This window comes from Elephas maximus, chromosome X (assembly GCF_024166365.1).
Source record: "Elephas maximus indicus isolate mEleMax1 chromosome X, mEleMax1 primary haplotype, whole genome shotgun sequence".
In the NCBI taxonomy this organism is placed as follows: Eukaryota; Metazoa; Chordata; class Mammalia; order Proboscidea; family Elephantidae; genus Elephas; species Elephas maximus.
In genome coordinates, this window is record NC_064846.1 from 99,730,647 (window position 1) to 99,751,184 (window position 20,538).

At 43.1% G+C, this 20,538-nt stretch overlaps 2 protein-coding genes across 6 annotated transcripts in view; one reads left to right on the plus strand and one right to left on the minus strand.

Annotated features, from left to right (window-relative positions):
* KIF4A (kinesin family member 4A) overlaps positions 1-10,450 on the minus strand; it is a 197,009-nt gene extending 186,559 nt beyond the window's left edge. Inside the window, exons 1-4 of one of the 3 annotated variants that reach the window (XM_049871659.1) lie at positions 10,349-10,450; positions 10,162-10,220; positions 9,863-10,003; positions 9,638-9,752 (exon numbers count right to left, since the gene is read on the minus strand). In XM_049871659.1, the coding sequence (XP_049727616.1) occupies positions 9,638-9,752; positions 9,863-9,982 (235 nt within the window). In that variant the 5' untranslated portion in view covers positions 9,983-10,003; positions 10,162-10,220; positions 10,349-10,450. Of the gene's footprint in view, positions 1-9,637; positions 9,753-9,862; positions 10,025-10,161; positions 10,242-10,348 lie in introns of all 3 variants that reach the window. The other 2 variants (XM_049871660.1, XM_049871661.1) reach the window with 2 other exon arrangements.
* A 91-nt stretch (positions 10,451-10,541) lies between these two features.
* On the plus strand, positions 10,542-14,323 carry PDZD11 (PDZ domain containing 11). Of its 3 annotated transcripts, none has more exons than XM_049871698.1 (7): positions 10,542-10,721; positions 11,159-11,258; positions 11,900-11,983; positions 12,256-12,312; positions 12,815-12,913; positions 13,777-13,837; positions 13,987-14,323. In XM_049871698.1, the coding sequence occupies exons 2-7, from the start codon at positions 11,172-11,174 to the stop codon at positions 14,019-14,021; spliced, it is 423 nt and encodes a 140-aa protein (XP_049727655.1). In that variant the 5' UTR covers positions 10,542-10,721; positions 11,159-11,171; the 3' UTR covers positions 14,022-14,323. The 3 variants fall into 3 exon arrangements, with proteins under 3 accessions (XP_049727655.1, XP_049727656.1, XP_049727654.1); XM_049871699.1 differs by having other exon boundaries at positions 10,542-10,676; XM_049871697.1 differs by having other exon boundaries at positions 10,544-10,700.
* The last annotated feature ends 6,215 nt before the right edge of the window (positions 14,324-20,538 follow it).

The window sequence follows — 20,538 nt, forward strand, 5'->3', positions numbered from 1 at the left end:
ACTAATTTACAGAATGCTTACAGATATCACAAATGAAATTCGGATAAATGCAGAAAAAGCCAAGGAACACACTGATAAAACTGTTGAAGAACTCAAAAAGATTATTCAAGAACATAGTGGAAAAATTAACAAGTTGCAAGAATCCATAGAGAGACAGCATGTAGAAATCCAAAAGATTAACAATAAAATTACAGAATTTGACAACGCAATAGAAAGTCAGAGGAGCAGACTCGAGCAATTAGAATGTAGACTGGGACTTCTGGAGGACCAGGGAAACAACACCAACATAGCTGAAAAAAAATCAGATAAAAGAATTAAAAAAAATGAAGAAACCCTAAGAACCATGTGGGACTCTATCAAGAAGGATAACTTGCGAGTGATTGGAGTCCCAGAACAGGGAGGGGGACAGAAAACACAGAGAAAATAGTTGAAGAACTCCTGACACAAAACTTCCCTGACATCTTGAAAGACGAAAGGATATCTATCCAAGATGCTCATCGAACCCCATTTAAGATTGATCCAAAAAGAAAAACACCAAGACATATCATCATCAAACTTGCCAAAACCAAAGACAAACAGAAAATTTTAAAAGCAGCCAGGGAGAAAAGAAAGGTTTCCTTCAAGGGAGAATCAATAAGAATAAGTTCAGACTACTCAGCAGAAACCATGCAGGCAAGAAGGGAATGGGACGACATATACAGAGCACTGAAGGAGAAAAACTGCCAACCAAGGATCATATATCCAGCAAAACTCTCTCTGAAATATGAAGGAGAAATTAAGATATTTACAGATAAACACAAGTTTAGAGAATTTGCAAAAACTAAACCAAGATTGCAAGAAATGCTAAAGGAGATTGTTTGGCCGGATGACCAATAATATCAGGTACCAGCACAACACAAGGTCACAAAACAGAACGTCCTGATATCAACGCAACTCAAACAGGGAAAGCACAAAAACAAACAAATTAAGACTAATTCTAAAAAATAAATAAATAAACAAAATCATACACACAACAGGAAATCATGGAAATCAATAGATAAACGATCAAAATAATCAAAAAGAGGGACTAAATATAGGAGGCATTGAACTGCCAGATGGAGAGTGATACAAGGCGAAATAGAAGGATACAAGTTAGGGTTTTACTTAGAAAAATAGGGGTAAATAAAAAGGTAACCACAAAAAGGAATATCAATCCCATAACTCAAGAAAAAAGCCAAGAAAAACGTAACGACTCAATAAACACAAAGTTAAACATTATGAAAATGAGGATCTCACAAGCTACTAAGAAAAACGTCTCAGCACAAAAAAGCATGTGGAAAAATGAAATGGCCAACAACACACATGAAAAGGCATCAAAATGACAGCACTAAAAACTTACTTATCTATAATTACGCTGAATGTAAATGGACTAAATGCACCAATAAAGAGACAGAGAGTCACGGACTGGATAAAAAAACATGATCCATCTATATGCTGCCTACAAGAGACACACCTTAGACTTAGAGACACAAACAAACTAAAACTCAAAGGATGGAAAAAAATATATCAAGCAAACAATAAGCAAAAAAGAAGAGGAGTAGCAATATTAATTTCTGACAAAATAGACTTTAGACTTAAATCCGCCACAAAGGATAAAGAAGGACACTATATAATGATAAAAGGGACAATTGATCAGGAAGACATAACCATATTAAATATTTACGCACCTAATGACAGGGCTGCAAGATACATAAATCAAATTTTAACAGAATTGAAAAGTGAGATAGACACCTCCACATATATAGTAGGAGACTTCAACACACCACTTTCGGAGAAGGACAGGACATCCAGTAAGAAGCTCAATAGAGACACGGAAGACCTACTTACAACAATCAACCAACTTGACCTCATTGACTTATACAGAACTCTCCACCCAACTGCTGCAAAATATACTTTTTTTTCTAGCGCACATGGAACATTCTCTAGAATAGACCACATATTAGGGCATAAAACAAATCTTTCCAGAATCCAAAACATCGAAATATTACAAAGCATCTTCTCAGACCACAAGGCAATGAAGCTAGAAATCAATAACAGAAAACCTAGGGAAAAGAAATCAAATACTTGGAAAATGAACAATACCCTCCTGAAAAAAGACTGGGTTATAGAAGACATCAAGGAGGGAATAAGGAAATTCTTAGAAAGCAACGAGAATGAAAATACTTCCTATCAAAACCTCTGGGACACAGCAAAGGCAGTGCTCAGAGGCCAATTTATATCGATAAATGCACACATACAAAAAGAAGAAAGAGCCAAAATCAGAGAACTGTCCCTACAACTTGAACAAATAGAAACTGAGCAACAAAAGAATCCATCAGGCACCAGAAGAAAACAAATAATAAAAATTAGAGCTGAACTAAATGAATTAGAGAACAGAAAAACAATTGAAAGAATTAACAAAGCCAAAAGCTGGTTCTTTGAAAAAATTAACAAAATTGATGAACCATTGGCTAGACTGACTAAAGAAAAACAGGAAAGGAAACTAATAACCCGAATAAGAAACGAGAAGGACCACATCACAACAGAACCAAATGAAATCAAAAGAATCATATCAGATTACTACATAAAATTGTACTCTAACAAATTTGAAAACCTAGAAGAAATGGATAAATTCTTGGAACAATACTACTTACCTAAACTAACACATTCAGAAGTAGAACAACTAAATAGACCCATAACAAAAAAAGAGATTGAAACGGTAATCAAAAAACTCCCAACAAAAAAAAGTCCTGGCCCAGATGGCTTCACTGCAGAGTTCTACCAAACCTTCAGAGAAGACTTAACACCATTACTATTGAAGGTATTTCAAAGTATAGAAAAAGACGGAATACTACCCAACTCATTCTATGAAGCTACCATCTCCCTGATACCAAAACCAGGTAAAGACATTACAAAAAAAGAAAATTTTAGACCTATATCCCTCATGAACATAGATGCAAAAATCCTTAACAAAATTCTAGCCAATAGAATCCAACAACACATCAAAAAAATAATACACCCTGATCAAGTGGGATTTATACCAGGTATGCAAGGCTGGTTTAATATCAGAAAAACCATTAATGTAATCCATCACATAAATAAAACAAAAGATAAAAACCACATGATCTTATCAATAGATGCAGAAAAGGCATTTGACAAAGTTCAACACCCATTTATGATAAAAACTCTAACCAAAATAGGAATTGAAGGAAAATTCCTCAACATAATAAAGGGCATATATGCAAAGCCAACGGCCAATATCACTCTAAATGGAGAGAACCTGAAAGCATTTCCCTTGAGAACGGGAACCAGACAAGGATGCCCTTTATCACCGCTCTTATTCAACATCGTACTTGAAGTCCTAGCCAGGGCAATTAGGCTAGACAAAGAAATAAAGGGTATCCAGATTGGTAAGGAGGAAGTAAAGCTATCACTATTTGCAGATGACATGATCGTATACATGGAAAACCCTAACGAATCCTCCAGAAAACTACTGAAACTAATAGAAGAGTTTGGAAGAGTCTCAGGATATAAAATAAACATACAAAAATCACTTGGATTCCTCTACAGCAACAAAAAGAACACCGAAGAGGAAATAACCAAATCAATACCATTCACAGTAGCCCCCAAGAAGATAAAATACTTAGGAATAAATCTTACCAAGGATGTAAAAGACCTATACAAAGAAAACTATAAAACTCTGCTACAAGAAATTCAAAAGGACACACTTAAGTGGAAAAACATACCCTGCTCATGGATAGGAAGACTTAACATAGTAAAAATGTCTATTCTACCAAAAGCCATTTATACATACAACGCACTTCCAATCCAAATACCAATGTCATACTTTAAGGGAATAGAGAAACAAATCACTAATTTCATATGGAAAGGAAAGAACCCCCGGATAAGCAAAACATTACTGAAAAAGAAGAAGAAAGTGGGAGGCCTCACCCTACCTGATTTCAGAACCTATTATATAGCTACAGTAGTCAAAACAGCCTGGTACTGGTACAACAACAGACACACAGACCAATGGAACAGAATTGAGAATCCAGATATAAATCCATCCATGTATGAGCAGCTGATATTTGACAAAGGACCAGTGTCAGTCAATTGGGGAAATAATAGTCTTTTTAACAAATGGTGCTGGCATACCTGGATATCCATTTGCAAAAGAATGAAACAGGACCCATACCTCACACCATGCACAAAAACTAACTCCAAGTAGATCAAAGACCTAAACATAAAGACTAAAACGATAAAAATCATGGAAGAAAAAATAGGATCTACCCTAGGAGCCCTAATACAGGGCATAAACAGAATACAAAACATGACCAAAAATGATGAAGAGAAACCAGATAACTGGGAGCTCCTAAAAATCAAACACCTATGCTCATCTAAAGACTTCAGCAAAAGAGTAAAAAGACCACCTACAGACTGGGAAAGAATATTCAGCTATGACATCTCAGACCAGCGCCTGATCTCTAAAATCTACATGACTCTGTCAAAACTCAACCACAAAAAGACAAACAACCCAATCAAGAAGTGGGCAAAGGATATGAACACACATTTCACTAAAGAAGATATTCAGGCAGCCAACAGATACATGAGAAAATGCTCTCGATCATTAGCCATTAGAGAAATGCAAATTAAAACTACGATGAGATTCCATCTGATACCAACTAGACTGGCATTAATTCAAAAAACACAAAATAATAAATGTTGGAGAGGCTGCGGAGAGACTGGAACTCTCATACACTGCTGGTGGGATTGTAAAATGGTACAACCACTTTGGAAATCCATCTGGCGTTATCTTAAACAGTTAGAAATAGAACTACCATTTTTTTTTTTTACAACCCAGAAATCCCACTCCTCGGAATATACCCTAAAGATACAAGACCCTTCACACAAACAGATATATGCACACCCATGTTTATTGCAGCTCTGTTTACAATAGCAAAAAGCTGGAAGCAACCAAGATGTCCATCAACGGACGAATGGGTAAATAAATTGTGGTATATTCACACAATGGAATACTACGCATCGATAAAGAACAGTGACGAATCTCTGAAACATTTCATAACATGGAGGAATCTGGAAGGCATTATGCTGAGCGAAATGAGTCAGTTGCAAAAGGACAAATATTGTATAAGACCACTATTATAAGATCTTGAGAAACAGAAAAAACGGAGAAGAACACATACTTATGTGGTTACAAAGGGCGGAGGGAGGGAGGGAGGGAGAGGGCTTTTTATTGATCAATCTGTAGATGGGAACTGCTTTGGGTGAAGGGAAAGACAACACTCAAAACAAGGAAGGTCAGCCTAATTGGACTGGATTAAAAGTAAAGAGGTTTCCGAGATAAAATGAAAAGCTTCAAAGGTCAGCGAAGCAGGGGTTGGGGTCTGGGGAACTTGGTTTGAGGGGACTTCTAAGTCAATGGGCAAAACAATTCTATTATGAAAACACTCTGCATCCCACTTTGAATTGTGGCGCCTGGGGTTCTAAATGCCAACAAGCGGCCATCTAAAATACATTAATTGGTCTCAACCCACCGGGAGCAAAGGCAAAGGAAGAACACCAAGGTCACACGACAACTAAGAACCCAAGAGACAGAAAGGGCCACTTGAACCAGAGACCTACATTATCCTGAGACCAGAAGAACTAGTTGGTGCCCGGCCACAATCGATGTCTGCCCTGTCAGGGAACACAACAGACAACTCCTGAGGGAGCAGGAGACCAATGGGATGCAGACCCCAAATTCTCACTAAAAGACCACACCTAATGGTATGATTGTGACTAGAGGAATCCCAGAGACAATGCTCCCCAGAACTTCTGATGGCACAGGACAGGAACCATCCCCGAAGACAAATCATCAGGCATGAAAAGGACCGGTCAGTGGGGGGGAGAGAGATACTGATGAAGAGTGAGCTAATTAAATCAGGTGGACACGGGAGAGTGTGTTGGCAACTCTTGACTGGAGGGGGGATGGGAAGATAGAGAGAGAGGGAAGATGGTAAAATTGGCACGAAACGAGAGACTGTAAGGGCTGACTCAATAGGGGGAGAGCAAGTGGGAGAAGGGAGTAAGATGTATGTAAACCTACATGTGACAGACTGATTGGAATGGCAAATGTTCACTTGAAGCTTAATAAAAATTAAAAAAAAAAAAAGAAACAATCTTTGATGGTTACAAGGGAGGGGAAGGGTGGAGACGGAAAAACACTAAATAGACAATAGGTAAGTGGTAACTTTAGTGAAGGGTAAGACAGTACACAATACTGGGGAAGCCAACACAACTTGTTCAAGGCAAGGTCATGGAAGCTCCACAGATACATCCAAAGTCCCTGAGGGACTGAATGACCGGGCTGAGGGCTGTGGGGGCCATGGTCTCAGGAAGCATGTAGCTCAACTGGCAGAACATAGTTTATAAAGAAAATGTTCTACATTCTACCATGGTGAGCAGCATCTGGGGTCTTAAAAGCTTATAAGCGGCCATCTAAGATACTCCACTGTTCTCCTCTCATCAGGAGCAAGGGAGAATGAAGGAAACTGAAGACACAAGGGGAAGATTAGTACAAAGGACTAATGGACCACAACTACCACTGCCTCCACCAGACTCAGTAAAGCACAGCTAGGTGGTGCCTGGCTACCACCACTGACTGCTCTGACAGGGATCAAATATAGAGACTCCCGGACAGAGCTGAGGAAAAATGTAGAACAAAATTCTAACTCACAAATAAAGACCAGACTTACTGGCCTGACAGACACTGGAGAAACCCCAAGAGTATGGCCCCCAGACACCCTTTTAGCTTAGTAATGAATTCACTCCTGTGGTTCACCCTTCATCCAAAGATTAGACAGGCCCATAAAACAAAATGAGACTAAAGGGTCACCCCAGCCCAGGGGCAAGGACTAGAAGGCAGGAGGGGAAAGAAAAGCTGGTAATAGGGAACCCAAGGTCAAGAAGGGAGAGTGCTGACACGTCATGGGGTTGGTAACCAGTGTCACAAGATAATACAAGTACTAATTGTTTAGTGAGAAGCCAGTTTGTTCTGTAAACCTTCATCTAAATTACAGTTACAGCTGGGAGGGTTTGAATGGCCAACCTTTTGATTAGCAGTCAAACTCTTAACCATTGTGCCACCAGGGTTCCTTAAGCTTGTCTTAGCTTGTCTCTAAAATGAGAGTGATCAAATGCACTGCAGCTAGGAGAATGAGAAATAAAGATGTGGAACCCCCCCGCCAAAAAAAAGAATTATGGTGCTCTTTCTGAGGAGGATAAGCAGGATAATGAAGGGTCTGGAAGCCATATGGTTTCAGGAACAGCTAAAGGAAAGGGACGAAGTTAATTAGAAGAGACTTAAGAGTCATATAACAATTTTCAAACATTTAAGTAGGAAAAAGATTAACTTTATAGTAGAGAAGCCTGGCGCTATCACCTTAATCAAATGATCAAAGTGAACATCAGCAGTAACAGAACAAATCAAAATCACATGCAGTCTGATAGGATGCATGAGAAAAACACAGCACCACTTCTACGATATTCCCACTAAAGATGCGCAACCTGAATCTACTCCTAAGTAAACATCGGACAAACCAAAATGACGAAACCGTTTACAAAATTACTGGCCTGCAAACTTCAAAAGTGTCAAGATCATAAAAAATAAAAAAAAAAAACCTTAAGAGCTGTTTTAGAATGAAGGAAACTAAAGAGGCAGTACAATGAAATACTACATGATTTTGAACTAGATCCTTTTGCTATAAAAGGCATTATTGGGACAATTGGTGAAACTTAAATGGGGTCTGAGGATAAGACAGTAGTATTGTAGCAATGCTAATTTCATTATTTTGATAGTTGTATGGTGGATATGGGAGCCCTGGTATCACAGTGGTTAACAGTTGGGCTGCTACCCAAGAGGCTGGCAGTTCAAATGAACCAGCCATTCCTTGGAAACACTATGTGGCAGTTCTACTCTACCCTATAGGGTTACTAGGAGTTGAAATCGACTCAACAGCAACAGGTTTTTTTTTTTTTAATTTTGGTTATTAAGGAGCCCTGATGTGTAATGGTTAAGCACTTGGCTGATAACCAAAAGGTTGGCAGTTCGAACACACCCAGCAGCTCCATGAGAGACAGACCTGGCAATCTGCTCCCATAAGGATTATAGCCTAGGAAACCCTATGGGGAAGTTCTGTGCTGTCCTATATGGTCGCTATGAGTCAGAATCGACTCACCAGCACACGACAATAACATTATGGTTATGTAAAGTCTTTGTAGGAAGTACCCACTGAAGCATTCAGGGAACATCAGGTTGACAACTCTTCTCAAATAGTTCAACAAAAAAAAGTTCTTGATACTGTTCTTGCAACTTTTGCGTAAGTTTGAGATTACTGTTTTAATATTTTTAAATTTTGAAACAAAGTATACAATGTGCGCTGACCGGTGACATTAAAAAATATGTGAATAGCTCTTGCCTAGAAGAAGGCTTCCATTTGTCTTTGAGGGACGAACTAACATCACTGGGTAGAAATTACCAGGAAGCAGATTTCAACTCAATATAAAGATCTTTCTAACACAAATAGAGTTGTCCAAAAACAAAATATCTGCGAGTCAAATGAGTTCCCTGTCAAAGAAAAAAATTTAAGCAGAAGCTGAAAGTTCACCTAACAGATATATTGTTAGAAAACATTTTTTCCTTTGGATGGAAAGTTAAACTAGATGATGTACAAATATCCCTTCCAACTTTAAGGGACTATTATGCCATGGCTCTACTTCTTTTAAGTGGACCTCTGGTCTGAATCTGGAATAATCACTCTACGAGAATAACAATTACACACCTCTCAGGCACTGCTCCCTTCTTCAGAACGCTGCTATGGTTTTCAACAACATTAAAGCCTTAGCCTCCGCAATAAACATTTATTAACTGGCCATAGTATTCAGGAGCTTCAGAGAATCTACTTCTTTACTTTGAAGAATTCCACTTATCAGTCAAGCCCTATCTCAAAGGTTTTATGAAATTTCTCCCAAATTTCTGTGAAATTCACCCAAATCCCCCACAGTTAGTGCCACTCTTTTTGATTTTCATACCACTTTGTTTGAAGGCAGTATTACTTTTACAGCAGGACTGATTCTGTTGTGTATTTTTAACTATTAAAGTTTTTTTTTCTTAAACATAAGTGCACAAAAATTTTAAATTATTTAAAATCATTTATGTAGTCATCTACCTCCACTTCTACCTCCTGGACTTTGAACTCCTCCAGAGATTACTTATCTCTGAATCCTCCATAACAGGCTGTGCAGTACCTGGGCCTCAAGTAAGGTTGGCACAATGATCACCATCAGCCCTGATCAAAGAACTTATAACCTAATGAGGTTCCAGGACAAACAAAAACATACACAAGTCAGAGATAAGCAGAACCACAGAAAGGAAATACAATATAAAACTAGCTTCAAAGGCACAAAGACCTTCACAAGTGTTATTGGGTTAGTTCCTAGACTGTGGGCATTTTGAAGTCAGGAATCATGTTTCATCCAATCCTGTATTTGCAGCACCCAAGTACAGTGCCTGACACATAGTATATGCTCAAGAAACTTTTGAGGAATTAAATAGCCTTACCTTTAAATATGCCTTTTATGAGTGGCGCTACTGCTGTATTGAAGACTTCTTCCTGCTCAGTAGAGGGGTCAAACACAAAGTCGTAGGTAAAGGATTTATCAGTACCAACCACGACCTAAAGAAGACAAGGGACAAGGCATAAGAAAACAATGAAAGGCTAGGCCACGCCCCTCGCTGCCATTTGGCCCCAGCTGTTAAAAGCTGGCCCAGGACTCTGCTACGCACCTGTGGCTCCCCGGGTACGAAGGAAAGGCATGTCTGGCAGCCCTCACTAATTTCTTTGGGGACCAGAGGGCGACAACGCAGTGCCACTCTTACAGGTATTCCCTTCACCTCTTCCTTCATGATCCTACCTCAGCACTGTCTCTGCGGAAAAAGACAAGAAGCCTGCTGATGTGAATCTTGGTAGGCAGACAGGAATGGGAGGGCGTTCTCCCTCAGTTCCAGGCCTCGTCAGAGGTTAGGTTGGGTTACGGAACTCTGCGGTAGCGGTGGCAACCGCCCCCTCCCAACGGGATAGCTACCTTAGCAGATTCAGATTCACTGTCTTGGCCACGGCGAGTCGGCCCGTGATCCCAACAATCTGAAAAGAGCAAAGAAGCGTCTGGAATGGAAAAAAAAAAAAAAAAAACGGAGACGGCGACGAAGGACCAAAGCACCAAGGTACCGGGAAAGGCAGAGCCTGAGCTAAGGTGTGCCCCCTTAACTCACCAAACTAAACGTCACCTTCCCTGTCTCCAGCCGCTGTGTCCCAAGCAGAGCTTTAAGCGCCAAGTTTCAAATCGGTCCCAGAGGCGCCAGCCAATCGGAACGCAGGCACCGTGTGGGCGGAGCGCGTACATCTGCGCGCGCAGGACTGTGCGTCAGGAAGGAAAGGGCCGGCTTGGCGCACCCCGGCTCCTCTACTTTCCGACCTAGTCCTGTATCCGCTTCCGGTTCCCGGCCGGATTGGCGGCGAGCGGAATCTGTGTTGGCTGAGGCCCGACCCTGGGTGAAGGTGGTGCGGATTTTACGCAGCGGTGTGCGGGGGACTCAGGCAGTACGCGGAGCGGAGATCTGGAAGGTGGCTGATGGTGTAGGAAGGGTCGGTCTAGGGACTCCCGCCGTTACTAATCACATCTAGAGAGTGTGGGGCGGTACCTTGCTCCGAGTCCCTGTGAATAGTTGGAGGCTGCACTCCCTCGGACTTCAGACATAGATCTTTTTAGACGTGACCTCGACTTCCTCTTCTCTAAGATGAAGATGGTAACATCTACTTTGACATATTGTTGTGAGAAATGAGGTCATCTCTATAGAGTACCTAGCAGGTTGCTTGGCATCCAGCGGGTGTTCAGCAAAGTTAGTAGTTTTCTTCTGACTCTTCGCTAACTTCTCTCCCCCAATCTTATCACCTAGATTTAGGCAGGGCTTATCAACTAACAGTCTTGGTATGGGCTGCGTCTGCTTTCTTAAACTTCCTGGGCTTCTGGGGTCCCTTTTGAATCACACTTTAGTCTGCTTTGATTCACCCTTCCATTCCAGGGCCTCGCTGGAAATGGACAGCCGGATTCCTTATGATGACTACCCGGTGGTTTTCCTGCCTGCCTATGAGAATCCCCCAGCATGGATCCCTCCTCATGAGGTGCGAACCATCTGTGCGCCTGAGTAGGAGATTTTTCCCCACGGGCATGAGATGATGCATGAAAGATAGGATGGCAGGGCTAGAAAGCTAAGTGGAGAGCTAGAAAGCTATGTGGAGAGTAAGTCTTATCCTTGGTGTAGCCAGAGGGCCCATAAGCTGGATTTTAAGCAACCGGGCACATTGGAAGTTTCCCATGGAAGCCACCTGTCTGGGTACATTGACACCAGTGCCTCACATTCTGAAAATTCAGAGCCCTCTTGGAGCCCTGGTGGCACAGTGATTAAGAGCTTGGCTGCTAACCGAAAGGTTGCCAGTTCGAATCCACCAGCTGCTCCTTGGAAACCCTGTGGGGCAGTTCTGCTCTGTCCTATGGGGTCGCTATGAGCCGGAATCGACTCTACAGCACTGGGTTTTTGGTTTTTTATCATTTCCATCTGTCAAGAGGTGAAGGAGTGGGGAACTATAGGTACTTCTCCACGTTATCCATCTGCTTATTTGGACAGTGTTATCTGTTCTGCTTAAGCTAAGTCCATAACTGTACTTTTTCCTGACTTCAGGGTGATGCATTAGTGTTCCAGATGAAGGTGGGTGTGAAGTCTTAAGACTGGTAATAAGATCTCTGGGGTTGCTGTGTCTTGCAGAGGGTGTACCACCCAGACTACAACAATGAGTTGACCCAATTTCTGCCTCGAATCATCACGCTAAAGAAGCCTCCTGGAGCTCAGGTGAGCTTGTGGATCAGTTGCCTCTTATTCTAGGCTAGATTTGCCCATAGTAGGAACACAGGCCTGGAGGTTGGCCATGGTTTGGGGGAGGGTGTTTGGAAAGAAGGCAGGGAAGTGAGGAAGCTTCCTCTTGTGGTCAGAAAAGCTGAGCTACCACTTCCGTAATTTTTGACTTCCCTCAGGAGACACACAAGCCAGGGTGTAATACAGTGGTGCTACTAGATGTGTTTGTGGCCTATATTGAGCCCCTGTTTTGTGCTCTTGTCTTGCAGTTGGGATTTAACATCCGAGGAGGAAAGGCCTCCCAGCTAGGCATCTTCATCTCCAAGGTGTGTGTGCCGGGTAGGCAACATGGATAGCTACTTCTCTTTGTTATCAGACTGTAGAGCCCTGGTGTCCCAAGGACTGGGAGGAGGATGACTCGGTGGACTCCCAAACCAAAAACCAAACCCATTGCCGTCGAGTCGATTCCGACTCAGAGTGGCCCTATAGGACAGAGTAGAACTGTTCCATACGGTTTCCAAGGCTGTAAATCTTGATGGAAGCGGACTGCCACATCTTCCTCCCACGGAGCAGCTGGTGGGTTCGAAGTGCCAGCCTTTCAGTTAGCAGCTGAGCACTTAACTGTACACCACCAGGACTCCATAAGGGGGATACACTCTTTCCAACTTAAAATTTTCCATATGGCAAGCCATTTGTCTCCCTACATCATCTAACACACAGGCAAAAAACAAACAAACAACAGCATCTTACATTTGATGAGTACTTAATTTCACTGACAGTCTTCTAAAATTATCCCACACTGATCATGCGTATTCTCCTTACAAACAGGTGATTCCTGACTCTGATGCACACAGAGCAGGACTTCAGGAAGGGGACCAAGTCCTAGCTGTGAATGATGTGGATTTCCAAGATATTGAGCACAGCAAGGTGAGCACAGCACTTTGAGCTGATGAGACAAGCAGCCATCCTAGGTAGGACAGGCTAGGTAGGATTAGCCTAAACTATAACTTGATATGAAAGCATCTCCTGAGGAAGCGTACCAGAGAGAAGCAGCTGTTAGTGACTCAAAAAGTTGGAGAGGCAAATTACTTTAGCCCCTGTTATGGTTCTATCCTGGGCCATAACTTTCCTTTTTTTTTCCCCCAATTTTTTATTGTACTTCAGATGAAGTTTTACAGAACAAATTAGTTTCTCATTAAACCGTTAGCACACATACTGTTTTATGACATTGGTTAACCACCCCAGACATGTCAGCAATCTCCCTTCTCAACCTTAGGTTCCCTATTACCAGCTTTCCTGTCCCCTCCTGCTTTCTAGTCCCTGCCCCAGGGCTGGTATACCCCTTTAGTCTTGTTTTGTTTTATGGGCCTGTCCAGTCTTTGGCTGAGTGGGGAACCTCAGGAGTGACTTCATTACTGAGCTGAAAGGGTGTCCAGGGGCCATATTTTCAGGGTTTCTCCAATCTCCGTCAGGCCAGCAAGTCTGGTCTTTTTTTTTTTTTTTTTGAGTTAGAATTTTGTTCTACATTTTTCTCTCGCTCTGTCTGTGATCCTCTGTCGTGATCCCTGTCAGAGCAGTCAGTGGTGGTAGCCGGGCACTATCTCGTTGTACCGGACTTGGTCTGGTGGAGGCCGTGGTAGATGTGGTTCATTAGTCCTTTGGAGTAATCTTTCTCTTGTGTCTTTGCTTTTCTTCATTCTTCCTTGCTCCCGAAGGGGTGGGACCAGTGGGGTATCCTAGATGGTTGGGCCATATCTTTTCATTTGTACAAGCTGCTGTGTTCTTTCCAGGCTGTTGAGATCCTGAAGACAGCCCGTGAAATCAGCATGCGGGTCCGCTTCTTTCCGTACAGTAAGTAACACTCTCTTTTTCACTTAACCTGGCTGGGCCCTGTGTAGGAACTCTTTAAATACTAATTACAAGGGGCACCACACATTGGGAATGGGGAATTGGGATCTCAGGCTTGAAAATAACCTGTCCTGTTTTTCTTTTTTCCCCAGATTATCATCGCCAAAAAGAAAGAACTGTGCACTAAAGAACGTTCTACATAGAATCTGCCTAGACAAGCTGGCTAAGCCCCAGGGAAGCTACCTGGGCAACTCTCAGCCCCTTCCTAGCATAATGGAATGAGAGGGTGAGGAGACAGTGAGGCCCTACACTAAGCCAGCAAGCCAACTGCATTACCTAGACTGTACTATTAGTTACCTACTATTTTTATCCTAGGTGAGCTTCATTCCCTGAAAGGAGAAGGATGATGTTTTGATATAACCTAGCATGTAGGGAACCCTGCTAAAAAAGACAACTAACGTTTATTGAATACCATGTGTTAAACACTTATGTATATATCATATCATTTTGATTTGATTAGAGTATAGAAATTAGTAGAAAAAAGAATCCTGGGGATCTTCCATCTAATCTGACTGGCCATCTCATCCTTGTACTGTCAGAGGTCTCATATACTTCAGATACTCCAGTAGGATCCTATTTTTTCTCCCTTCTTATCCTTTCCCCCAAAAAGGAAAATCAATACTGACAAATGTTGTTGTGACTTTTGAATGATACTGATTGGGTGTAGAATGCCAAGGGGGTAAGAAAACGCTCTTCCAAAGAGAGGAACCACTGGAAGGAACGGAGCAACCTTTTACCTGCTTCACAACTATCTGTGTCTAGCCAGAACATTAGGGAGGCCCAGGAACTTTGATGAATGGCATAGGTTGAGGGGTACTGGAGGAAATAGTGTACTTTACCCCATGTGGGAGACAGTATTAGTATAATTTTTTCTTCTCCTTTCCCAGATTCTTTGACTGGAGCATAAACTAAGGGAGGGGTTTAGATGCATTTTTTTAAATTGTGCTTTAAGTGAAAGTTTACAATTCAAGTCAGTTTCTCATACAAATACACATTGTTATGTGACCCTAGTTGCTCTCCCTACAATGTGACAGCACACTCCTTCTCTCCACTGTGTATTTCCCATGTCCATTCAACCAACTCCTGTCCCCCTCTGCCTTCTCATTTCCCCTCCAGACAGGAGCTGCCCACATAGTCTCATGTGTCTACTTGATCCAAGAAGCACACTCCTCACCAGTATCATTTTCTGTCTTATAGTCCAGTCCAATCCCTACCTTAAGAGTTGGCTTCAGGAAGGGTTCCTGTCTTGGGGTAACAGAAGGTCTGGGGACCATGACCTCCGGGGTCTTTCTAGTCTCAGTCAGACCATTAAGTCTGGTCTTTTTACAAGAGTTTGAGGTCTGCATCCCACTGCTCTCCTGCTCCCTCAGAGGTTCTCCGTTGTGTTCCCTGTCAGGGCAGTCATCGGTTGTAGCTGGACTCCATCTAGTTCTTCTGGTTTCAGGATGATGAAGTCTCTGGTTTATGTGGCCCTTTCTGTCTCTTGGGCTCATAATTACCCTGAGTCTTTGGTGGTCTTCATTTTCCTTTGCTCCAGGTGGGTTGAAACCAATTGATGCATCTTAGATGGCCGCTTGCTAGCTTTTAAGACCCCAGACGCTACTCACTAAAGTGGGGTACAGAACGTTTTCTTAATACTTTTGTTATGCCACTTGACCTAGATATCCCCTGAAAACATGGTCCCCAGATTCCTACCCCTGCCACTCTGTCCCTCGAAGTGTTTGCTTGTATTCAGGAAACTCCTTAGCTTTTGGTTTCATCCAGTTTTTAGATGCATTTCTTTTCAGAGGCAGTAGAAAGATATTGGTTCCCGATTTCCAACTTGTAGTTTGAATATTATTTCTTGACTGCTGACTTGCCTTTTTTTTTCACCCCATCCCCAAATAACCTGCCATGTTCTTAGATCTTTTATTACTGATTACTCTTAGAGGTTTCAGGCCACATTTTATGCCATCCACATTGGCATGTTCAAAATACCCATTCAGAATTGAAAGTTTTCTAGTGAGGTATGGGGTAAAGTACCCCGATAATGAAGCTCCCAAATTTAGGTCTGAATATTCATCTTCTGCCATCTATGCCTCTGTTTGTTTTCCAGACTTGCCCTGTAAAAATCCAAGGGAGCTTAAATATATATTTCCAGGCCCTTCCCCTGGAGAGTGATCCTGTTAGTTGGAGGTGGGGCTTAGCAATCACTATTTTTAAATAAGCACCCAAGGCGAGTCTGCAAATATGGGAAACAGTACTAAACAGTAGTAACATATCTCTATGAGGAAGATCTGGCTCTTCCTATAAATCCTACCCCAGTGCTACTATGGTACCTCTTCTAGAGCTAAGTGCCATTTTTAGATAGCAAGAGCCCTTGTGGGCAGAACTGGAGATAGATCTAATTTAGCTGTCTGTGCTTCCTGGGAAATCCACTCCCATTGTATGCTCCTGTTTGCTCTGCTGCCCCCCAGTGGCCATCTGAGAAAGAAAAAGAGGCTTAGACACTTCCACAAAGGCATATTAACTGAATCCACCGAATGTTGAGATCTGAGACTCTCCCTGTGGTTAACAGGTTTTAAAACAACTCATTTAAGAAGTGCAGTAAACATGGCAAATAAATCCCAGCCTGGTGTCATGGACCAGAAAGGCAAAAACCCTCCTGCCCTAAATTGGTCTGCCTTTTTGGACAATTCTGTGTTGAGTCACCCTCATGATACCATTGTATTGTGGAGGTATAGGTATAGCAGGGAGAAGGTGCAAACAATAACATACTGAGATGAAAGGACCAGCTATTTATTGAGGGAGTAGATAAGAAAACAGTGGAGAACAAATTGTTTTCACCTTTGAGGTATACCAGCTCCTGCAGAACCGCATCCTCTATAGATGTCTTTTAGCAGCCAGAGAAGGTAACGTGGAATTCCTTGGGGCTGCAGGAAACTTCCACCCAATACCTGTGCTATGCAGTCAAGAAAAAATGATAGCACTTTGAGGGGTTCTTTTTTACTTCCTAACCCATTAAAACCCATTGCCATCAAGTCGGTTCTGACTCATAACAACCCTATAAGAATGATATGCTGATTTTATGTCCTAAGCCCAGGAATTGGAAGAGAGCTAGTTAGTGGTCAAGTATTAAAACCATAAACCTGAGGGTAGGGAAGAGAGAGTGGTATTGGGAAGCCCAAATGTAATAAATTCGTCAAATTAGGCAGAGAGAAAGTCTTAAGCTATCAACAAGAGCAGGGGCTTTCAGTTGAATTTCAACCACTGAAGTACATGTTAAGGAAGGTAACAGATTGAGATGAACTGGAGACAAAATTCAGCTTCCAGGGGCAGCCTCTAGGACCCAGAAGAGGAATTCTGGTCTTATGATCCCCTTCACCTAAAGGCAAAGCAGGAAGCTACTTTGGCCTCAAGTTGGTCCCATCCCTTAGTATCACTCCAGCAGAAAAATTGGATTGGCAATCAACTGAGCAAAGGAAATTTGCCTTCTCTACTTGTAAACTCCCAACCCCAGCAAAACTGGGAGAAAGGATACTCTCCCCTTCCTTGGGTGGAGGTGAATGGCTTTTGAAAGTAAGGGCAGTAGCCACATGCTGGAATAGCTGTTGGGGAGTGGGGGTGGGCAATGAATGGTGAAACCCAAAAGGGAAAAAGAAAGGTCAGGTTCAAAGGCTGAGTTGATTCTGGGCCTTTGTATTGCATGATGAGGAGATGAATCTTGCCCCCTACCCTGGGATAGGACAACGCAAGGTTATCCAAAAGAGTTAAGCGGTGGTTGGTAGGTAGAGATAGAATGCAGTGGAGGTATCATAAAGAGAAATGAGTATTATGTTTTTTTAGGTAACCAGTTTTGGCACTGGTCTCAGTGAGCATCATGTTGAAGTCTCTGGGTTTTTCTTCACCGTTTTGTGCGGAGACTTACCTGCACAAATGAGAAACGATGAAAGTGACCAGATAGTGGTAAAGCTCCGTCTCACCTAGAGTTAGTGGATATGGATAAATCTTTCTGAGATATAATGATGCTTCCCCAGGACCGGAAACCCTGGTGACATAGTGATTGAGAGCTGCAACTGCTAACTGAAAGGTGCTCCTTGGAAACCGTATAGAGGAAGCTCTACTCTGTCCTATAGGGTCGCTATGAGTCCGAATCGACTCCATGGCAACAGATTTGGGTTTTTTTTTTTGGTTCCCTAGGTAACTCCTCCCTAAGTAAACAGCACAGTAGACCCTCCTCATAGAGATGAAGCTCTAGGTATCCAGAAGTTCTAGTTCATCTTTTGTTGTTCAGGAGGCCTGGCAGCACAGTGGTTAAGAGTTCAGCTGCTAACCAAAAGGTTGGCAGTTTGAATCCACCAGCTGTTCTTAGAAACCCTATGGGGCAGTTCTACTCCGTCCTGTAGGGTTGCTATGAGTTGCAATCGACTTGATGCCAAAGGGTCTGATTTTGGTTTGGTTTGTTGTTTAGATCAATCTTGTTACCCACCAGCATGACGACATCATCACCTATTTCTGTCCATACATCTTCTATTCACTTATCCATCTTCTTGAAAGAACCAATGTCTGCAAGAGAATATGTTGCAGAGAATTAAAATGTGTAGTAAAGTTTTGGAAAAAATAATATGCCTGTCCGTCCTCTGCTAGTGTTAACCAACCTCCCTGTTGCTTCCCTCATAGTCTCCTTTTAAAACATCACAGCACCCATTTGTGATATCATAGATGACCACTGCAATAGTTGAATCATGAATGTAACTAAAAATTAAGCTGCAAAAGTGCTTCTGGCCAGCTGTGTCCCATAGCTGCAGCTGAACCTGCGTAAAACGTATGTTTAGGAAGAAGATGAAGAAAGGTAGAAAAAAAAAAAACTAGCCTTTTAGAGGCTAGAACTTAATCAGGCAGAATAAAAGGAGTCAAGGGGACTGGATTCCTGGAAAGCAGCTGCTATGGCCCCAATCCAAGTGGCCTAGAGTCCTAGGACAGGTCCAGCTGCTATGGCCCCAATCCAAGTGGCCTAGAGTCCTAGGACAGGTCCAATCTCAATGTATTTCTATAAGGAATATCCCATAGAGGCATATTTAAGGATTCAACACATTCTTAGACACTGTCTGTTACACCTGGGGATTAGATGAGGGCAGAGAAAACAACAATCACAGGGCTTGGTGATTTGGGGAAGCTTGAGTTTTTGTCTTCCTCTGTCCACAGATGATCTGGTGTGGTGCTACCCTACTGTGATGAATAGGCCTAAGGAGTTGAGGTATAAAGTTAGTGGTATGGGAGTTCACACTCACTGTTTGATCCTCCAAGTACATGGTCATAGTCAGGAAGTCAATTCCAATGAGTGCCTGCAAAAAAGGGTCAGATACTTACCTGTACCCCTCCTTTCCCCAGTACCAGGTAGCCTTACAACCAGAAGTGGAAAAGGGCCCAGAGGAGGTTGCACTGGCTCAACTTCCCAAGGCTTACAGTACAGAACTTTGAGGAGGAGAACCCCGCATTAAGCCTCCCAAGGAAAAGGGGCAAAAATGTACCTTGTGACTCCTTGGTGATGGGCTCACCCAGTAGGTGCTGTCGAAGCTGTCATACATGAAGCTGGTGATGATCAGTGTCTTCCCCACTTATGAGGGTGATGAGTATGCCAACTGTCACCCTGGGCACCACCTTTCTTCCCTCAAGAGTCTATGAATCCCACCCCCCCCACACACACATTCTCCAAACTTTCCCAAAGAAGAGGAAATTGACTCCCCAGAGAACCACATCCCCTTCCATGCCACCACACCTCCTGATCCCCAAAATTTAACCCAAACCCTACCGCTTTGCTCTCCCAGGGATAGGAGTTTGAATTTGCGTGGGGCAAGCTAAGTCCTCAGGTCTCTCCTTGGTTTCCAGGCGGAAGCCTCCGGCCTCAGCCTCACTCTAGGCATTCTGGGGAAGGCGTATATTGCAGCCCGCTGCGGGCAACACTGGTCCCTAGCACCTTTAGAGATCTGAGTGGCTTTTAGCTCTTGGTCCTTTGCCCCGAACCTCACACCAAGCTTGTGACCCCAACACCCGCGGGCGACGACCACTGGCACCCAGGCACGGAGCGCTGGAGCGGCTCGGCCACACCGCCGGGGCGGGGCGGGGGCTTTGTTCTCAGCAGTTCCCTTACCCTCCTGGAGGAGGAGATATCAGAGAGAGCTCCAGGCACATCTGGAATCCAAGCAGATTTATTAGAGTGTTACAGCACCGGCTCCCACGCAGAGGGGCACCAGAGCAAGGCACTCAGTTCCGCTCGTCCCCCTCGCTGTCAAAGCCTCCTGGCTCTCCTCCCCTCCGTGCTCCTGCCTCATAGACTCCTGGATGACTATGCCCTCAGAAGCCTGCAAAAGCAGCGGAGGGGAATGGAGGGTTTGGAACTCTTTTCTGGGCGTCTTCCTCCACCGTTCACTCCCTTTTTCTGATCCTAGAGAAGTGATCCGCTCCCTGCTTCCCAGCCCAGATCCTTGCCCCCTTCTAGGTAACCCCCCAGCCATGCGCCACAGTAGCTTGTTTCCTTTCGTTGCCTCCCAAATCTCCCAACACAAAAGACCCCCAGCAGCACTAGAAGCGAAATAAGAACAGAGGATGAGAAGAAAGGAAGGGATCAAAACTGAAGAAGGGCGAGGGGAGCGGAAGGAAAATGG

Coding starts and splice junctions, on each gene's coding strand:
- PDZD11 (XM_049871698.1), top strand. CDS start 11,172: ATGGACAGCCGGATTCCTTATGATGACTACCCGGTGGTTTTCCTGCCT. Junction 12,313..12,814: donor TAGGCATCTTCATCTCCAAG/GTGTGTGTGCCG, acceptor CCTTACAAACAG/GTGATTCCTGACTCTGATGC. Junction 12,914..13,776: donor AAGATATTGAGCACAGCAAG/GTGAGCACAGCA, acceptor TGTTCTTTCCAG/GCTGTTGAGATCCTGAAGAC.